Source organism: Plasmopara halstedii (assembly GCF_900000015.1).
Source record: "Plasmopara halstedii genome assembly, contig: Scaffold_444, whole genome shotgun sequence".
In the NCBI taxonomy this organism is placed as follows: domain Eukaryota; phylum Oomycota; class Peronosporomycetes; order Peronosporales; family Peronosporaceae; genus Plasmopara; species Plasmopara halstedii.
Genome location: NW_020187364.1, coordinates 1129894 through 1137309, shown reverse-complemented (window position 1 = coordinate 1137309; position 7416 = coordinate 1129894). Strand labels below are relative to the sequence as shown.

At 41.9% G+C, this 7416-nt stretch overlaps 2 protein-coding genes across 2 annotated transcripts; both read right to left on the bottom strand.

Annotated features, from left to right (window-relative positions):
• Positions 1-205: 205 nt before the first annotated feature.
• PHALS_10173 (uncharacterized protein) lies at positions 206-611 on the bottom strand (the record flags this gene model as incomplete). Its single annotated transcript, XM_024725551.1, has 2 exons — positions 206-329; positions 415-611. The coding sequence occupies 2 exons, from the start codon at positions 609-611 to the stop codon at positions 206-208; spliced, it is 321 nt and encodes a 106-aa protein (XP_024576317.1).
• Positions 612-3399: 2788 nt separating this feature from the next.
• PHALS_10172 (uncharacterized protein) lies at positions 3400-3763 on the bottom strand (the record flags this gene model as incomplete). Its single annotated transcript, XM_024725550.1, has 2 exons — positions 3400-3639; positions 3743-3763. 2 exons carry the CDS (start codon positions 3761-3763, stop codon positions 3400-3402), a joined length of 261 nt encoding a protein of 86 aa, XP_024576316.1.
• Between the last annotated feature and the right edge of the window lie 3653 nt (positions 3764-7416).

The window sequence follows — 7416 nt, the reverse complement described above, 5'->3', positions numbered from 1 at the left end:
AGTGGCTACAGAAGATGGAGTGACTCAATTTTATTATCATGACGTAATTTGATTTCTAGCGAGCAAGTTAATGATTGCTATAAATTGTGTGCATCCAGATGAGCTAGCTTGGCTTTCTAGGCCAGGTTTTATTACGAGGATGATTGATGAGTTTGACATAGATGCAAGCCACGTAAGATTTCCACTTTGGGTACGGTTACAGTTATCACATCTCGTGCAAAAGTAAAGTAATTCCCAGAAAGCGTAGAATCCCCAGAGCGGCTGCCGTAGACGGGAGCGGCATGTCAGTATGCTCTTCAGAGAAAGCACGCGTGGCATGTCGAGACATGCTAATTCACTTTGTCCATTCTCATGGATGAACGCATTGCCTTTCTCACCGATACAATGCCTACACGGCGTATTTTACTAACTCACTAGGCCAGAATAAGACCTTTCAGCGCAATTGGTGCTTGAGAAGCTTGCAGTAGTAGTTTGCGGTTGGGAAGAACTTTCGGCACAATTAAATCACCTAGACATTCAAGTAAGACATATTTATGTCTAGTCACACTTTCAGCTCGCTTGGATACTACAGAAGCAGCTTTTTCATTTAAGAAAGCGTTAGTACTAGTCATGAGAGAGGCTTTCTGTTTGTGAAGTTACGCGGATTCTGGACGTCAAAGCTTCCCTGTGCAAGCTAAGCAAACATTCTGTTGCATCTTGTGCTACACTATCGAGATCTTTGATAAATAAGATATTCAACCTTTGCTTTTGCTTCATCCAGGTAAGTAGATGCGCTTACACCGCTTATTCGGTTATGTATTACAACAGCAATTCGGTTAGTATACGGTGTGTGTATGGGATCTGACTGAAAATCGTGATGCGAACCTCAAATTTGAGATCAGCATGCGATATGATTCTTCTGGTGAAATATAATTTCGTTGAGATAAGTCGTACTGTTAAGTGCATATAGGCATATAGATGTACAAATGCTTAAGTACTCACGTGCGTGCGCTTGAAATATGTAAGCAGATTTAGTCATCGCCACATGCGTCAGCACCTTTGGTCAGTGTGTCAGCTGCGGCGGTGTCGGCAATTCTTGATACACGTGTTTTTCCAGCAGACACGTCCAGTAATGCTGCAAATGTGATCTTTGTCGACGTTTTGAGCAAGATGACCAATCTTGCTTCTGTCAGCGACATCGTTATTGGTGAGGATAGAGCGAAACTACTACTCTGGAATTTCCCCCTCCGGTAAAATAGCTTGACGGTAGATGGTAATTTGGATCAATATTCCCAATAACTGGAAAGTTTAATCAAGTTATAACCACAAAACTTGCACCAGTTTAGCAATGTCCCCCGCTGACCACCCAAAGACCGATCAGTGACAAATTGCATTATCGCATCTTAAGTCAAATCCTTCACAGCACTTGCTCGGACCGGTCGCGGTGTTGCAACGAGATACCCCCATCCTTAAATTACTCTAGTCTGTAAATTTTACACTATAATATAATGATGGTTCGATCAACACTGTTTTAGCAACAAATTACCTTCAATCTCGGTGAATCAATAAACTGATATGTCGGCCCAGCTTTGCTTCGTAGCAAAACCAGATATATTATTCTTGATGATGCTGATTGTAACGCCGAGTGCGCGACGCTATGACTGAGAGCCAGAATGCAGAATGCAGTTTGCATATGTCACAATCAGACAGATCACAAACTTTTCGCAGTAGGTGAGAACATTTGATAATCGCAGCCCATGAACCTTCTCATTGTACAGTCTGCTGTCGTGGCGAGAAAACATTGAGTCACGCGGTCAAGATAACGCATAAAATTTCTTGTGGTCTGTGTATCGTATTGAATCCGTACCACGACACCGCTTTTATGGGCCATTCGGACGCCAAACATTTTGCTGGACACTTTGTTGGAAACTAAGTAACGTCTCATTGATCCCCGATGGATAAGTTTCTTCGATTTCAAAGCAATAGTCCGGTTTTGAGCTACTAGATATGCTAAAGCCTTTCACTTTATATGTGGACCTCCAAGTGGTTGTCCAAGATTCTTCGGTGGTCGCGCAATGAGTCGTAGTACAGACGTCAAGGTCGTTGAGCATATGGTGATGTCGCGTCGGCTTGTTGATGTCAAACCAAGTGTCCTATTTAGGCGCTTGGTGTACATAAAGTATGCTCTTGCTGGATCCGAAATGTGGATGTATTCTTGCATTTGACATGAATAAGAGGCTTGATTGCATCTTCAGTATGTCATGCTCTCGCTCCAAGATCTTGAGTGCAAAACGTGATCTGAGAAGGAAATTTGAACAGCTGCCGCAAAGTCTTTAGCACTTGTCAGCGATGTGTAGACAATGAACCACTAGCCCATTTGCGTGTCTATCACCCCACAACAGTCCTACTATTAACTATTGCTCATAAAAGCGTACCCTCTCAGTCCGCCAAATCAGGAAAAGACAATCAGTCTTCGATCAGAATCCAGTCAAGTGGGTCAGTTGTGTTTGATAAGAATTGTCATGAATAAACAGCGGGATACTCTTAGAGTTGGCACACCGCTAATAACCGAGAATTGAGACAAAATCGCCTTTCAAATCCACCAGCCTTACTCGCTTAGGTTGAGATGACTTGAGAAGCTCTTCCCGAAGCGCTGTCGATTATATTCAAGCCTTGCGTGATTGAGCAAGCATGTGTGGTTCGTGCAAGTAATGCTAGATACCACATCGACAAGATATGTTAACGTAAGCGAAATGTCCCGCGCAACCAGCATTCCGACGATCAATTGCTTGAAGCACCCACGCAGTCAGGTTACAAGTGGAAGTAAAAATATTGATTTCAGTAGTTTTTGGTCCCGATAACGTAACCGGTATAACAATCGGAATCAAGCACCATCGATACTATGTATTATTAAATGTATATCGAACACCGTATCGATGCCGCCTTTGTAATGTTAGTATTCATCACTAGCAACGGCTGGGATCCCCAGTATTAAGTATCGGTAGTATCCACCGTCAGAATCAATCCTGGTATATGAGGATATGAGGCAATCCTGGTACACAATCTTGGTATACGAGATTTTTCGTATTTACTGACCGCAACAATCTTTGTATGGATTATGTAAAATATTCTCCATCAAAAACCTATCTCGATATGCATTAAATGCTCTCCGTCATTGTCTATCTCGGTATGCAGCGTGTAGACCGTACCTGTTTATTGTCGACGAGTATGATGAGCGAAGAAGTGTCAAATCACAACTTGTGCCCAAAGAGTAGGAGTAGAAATCCATCATAGCTAGACCGATAAAAATGTCTATGAAGAGAACGCAGTTCTGATTCCTGGCAATCGAAGACAACAACTGACTACATGCAACAATTTTATTCTAGGGTTTGTAATAGCTATTATGCGTTGCTCCATGTTCTATTGCTGCCTTGCCATGGCGTTAGCTCTCCATGGTGGCATGTAAATTCCGGTGAAATTCTTGCTGAAGACTACGGTAACGCTCACGGATATGACTGTTCTAATCACCGGGCAATCATCAATCAAGTCCATTGTGAGTAATGATAACTGGAGTTCTGTAAAATTGGAACCATTACTGGTGCAAATATCGGGGTCAAATATAACTTTGGTAATAACTTTCATGTGCCAATACCTGCCATGCTAATTCGATAGAGACTAAGCAGATGTGGTATCAGTAAATTTTGGTAGAAGACTATCGTAAAAGTCACAACTTATTTTGGTACTTGGCTTGCAACTATCGTACCGATGTGGTAATACCTGTCATGCTCAATAAATAAAAAATAAACGATGAGGAATTAGTAGATATCGGTAGAACACTCTTGTAACAGCCCCTACTAATTTCGGTACTCGCTTGCGACTATCGTAATGGTCCCAAAAGGTTATAACATATAGTTGATAAGATTTTTTTTTTGAACTGAGTATTCGGTAATCTTCTGCATGACGTTCCGAAAACTTCAAATCTAGATTATGGAGTTTGAAACGAGAATTACTTCGTACATAGTGCTCAGTATCATGTGATAATAAAATGACTGATTTCCAAAAAACAAGGCAAATCTATCTCACGATATCTAGCAGCAGGGAATTATAATGCAATTGTTCAGCCAACCGCTTCACTATAACAGTATGAGAGCTCATTAATGCCTTATTTTGCAATGCTTTAGCACCACAATACATGTTCCGTCTAGCCTGTACGCTGTACGTTTCGCCTCATCCATGTCCGACGTCAACATCGTGATATGTAATAGTTAATAATCGTTGCAACGCTACCAGCCTATGTGCCCAACCCGATGCAGAAATTCAGGGTATGCTTAATAGAGACAAAAATCCCATTTTGCCATTCTCTGTTAGCGACATGGCGCGGAGGTTATTATTTGTGATATTTATGAGCAAGCAAGTGCACGCCAAAATTTGACGAGGACATAATTTACTGCAGTATCCTCTCGTCGTGAGCAGAGTGTTAAACTTTGCAGCTTTGATCTCACCAGACCCTAAAACAATCACACTTATACGCCCTTTGGCATCTTTTTGAAAAAGTGCATAATCTTGTTGCAAAAGTGCCCGATTCAAGAAGCGCATGAGGCTTTTTATTACATCCATTAAACCATTTCACCACACACCAGCATTACTTGACATTTTAATAAAACGACTTTTGAGGGGTCGTGCTATGTCGGTATATTTAAATCATACTTGTGTATGTGGTCGGCCAGGTTTAACACTTACGCAAGTCCTTTTAATCCAGAGGCTTGGACGATTTACAATGACCTTTACTGTAGCGGGATTGCCTGAAGGGTTAATTTTATGATGAAGAAGCACTTTAGGACAATTTTGTTGGCACCAAATGCCCATTTGGCGATATTGGCAAATTGATCATTTAAGCGCATGCACCCTATCATCGCCCGCATCTGACTTCCAATGTCTGAACGGATTTAGTTGAATATATTGTCGAAACAGTTATGTGCCTAGCAGCAATAACCACGATGTTATTTAAACAGCCACACCATCAGACGATTGATCATCTCACTTTTGCGTTGAACAGTCCCTGTTTAAGATTGGCCACTCATATAGCTTGCCGTTCGGGTACCCACTCCGAAAAGAGGTATGACGCTGTCTCTCTTGAGTGGTTTATATCTCATATTTACCAAATTAGCTACAATTGACCACTCTATTTTACAGCACATTCTTTCTAGCATTCGGCGTTTGCGTCGGAATTTTGACTGCATTTCCTTTACTTTGAGCTGCGCAATGATCTACTTGCTGTTAGATAATTTACTTTTTCTCAGCAAACCCGCTTTGGACATCGCACTGAAGAAAGTGCTGATGGCGTCACATTGTTCCTTGAAAGAAGCCGATGACAAGTGAGGCGATACTTTGTCTCGGGGACAGAGTCGATTTTTCTAACGCATCCCCGATCTAGGAGTAATATGCATGGTAAATTCTTGTCGTCACGCACTGAAATTTTCAACAAAAGATAAGTATTTTTTGAAGGCATTTTAAAGATAGCTGATCCACTCGTCGTACTGATTGCTCGGAGTGTTACCTCAACGATAGTATTATGCATGATGGAAGAAGAGCGCAGCTTAACCTCCAATATCTGCCGTGCCATTTTCGGTTTCACCACCGTCTTGCACATATCCGCTAGAGATAATTCTTCAAGCACAGTCAAAGCTTCTGTCGAAGGTATTGCAGAGGGGCTTTAAATTTCAAGGGCAACACCAAAATCTAACTGACGATCATATGGTATTTTGTCGTTACGAACTCGTGAAGTCTTGTTATCCCACGCGGTGGGCATGACGCATGATATTGCTGGACAGTAGTAGGAGTACATAGTGATAAAAATGGGTTATTTTTTATAAATGCATTACCCAACTCTTATACTTGTGACTTACAGTCGCTTTTATATTCAGCGAGGGAGTTCGCAACACCCAGCCGATCTTCCTAACCACTAGCTAGTTAGCGAAGATACCAGTCCGCATGTGCTGTGTTAAAACCCCATTGACTTTGCCAGGAGACACTTCAAAGACCGCAAAACACGATCATTTTTCTTGTTGTCTGATAGGGATAAGTGCATTCTTGTTATCATTGCTCAAAGCTGAACTCAGCAACATGATTGCTTACACAATCTTAAGTCATGCGTCAGAGTGTTCGCTCCCTTTTGCCCGCGTCAAAAGCGTTTCACCTTAGCAGAGGTGACCGCGCGACTCTTCAAAGCTTTACAAGAAAGAAATAGGGCGATATCTAAATTTTAATTTTCAGCCGACCCAGACGTCATACTTAGATTTCGAATTCAGGTCCAGGATGTGACAACACTCCATGCTGTTAAAGTCCTTAAGCTTCAATTGGTGACTCAACATGATCTCCAGCCTTCCGTAAATGGCTTCATCACAAGCTGCACCAATAGCCAAAACATCTGGTTTTAAGCCCTGTCTATCTTAAACAGGTTCGATGTTTTCAAGGCCTGACCCCACTGACCACGACCTCCGCTTAGTGCCTTCTGTCTTAATAGGCGACTGGGATTTGACGCCCGAAACGTTTGCCCGATGACCATTGATAGAAGCGTAACTAACTTATTTTCAAGTTAGAAAAGGAAGCACGTAGAATCCCGCATTAAGACCCGTTACAGATAATATTCTGCGAGTACCACGATGCTGCACAGCAGCTATGACATCGCACCTTTCTTCTTTAGCACAGCAAGTGCTCATCGCCTCTGTTGGCTGGTTTGGCAGAAAATATCTATCGTACCTCAACCCTCCAGTACCTTAAATGACACTTGCGTTGTACTCCGCATTTGATGCAACAGCCACCGCGCTATCATCGGAATAATATGGTGATTGTGGGAGTATTGGTGTATGGTATAACTGCTCGAAGACCCTATAATACGATGATAACCGCTACCGTCTTCGAGAGAAGGTCTGTAGCGAATACAATATTAGGCATTATCCACTGATTATCAGCTTCTTGGCTGGTGAACAAGGATGTGAGCGCTTAGGGCTCGTTTGCTTATGTGGAACAAAACCCGCGAAACCAGCCACAAGAACATTTTCCGTGTCGAAAATATATTTTTGACTGATGCAATGCACGTTAGTGTTAACATTTTCCCGCGCGTGTCTCCGAGTTTGTAGACCGCGTGCGCGCTATTCTTTCGATCACTTTGGATAATGCCCAAGTCATGACAATCTCAGCTTCTCTCGTCCAGAGAGAAAGAGTTTTCCAGTTTCAGAGGAGATGTGGCATAATTTGGTTCATAAGTGAGTAAGCAATTTGTGCACAGTATAAAAATTATTCTAAGCAAAATCATTAATAAATTTCGAGCCAATTGAGATGTAAAAGCAAGCTTTGAATATCCCTTTATCTGTAGAAGACCAATTATAATTATATATACTGGTGTAAGAGGTTCTTTTAGATAAAATTGCTGTAGAT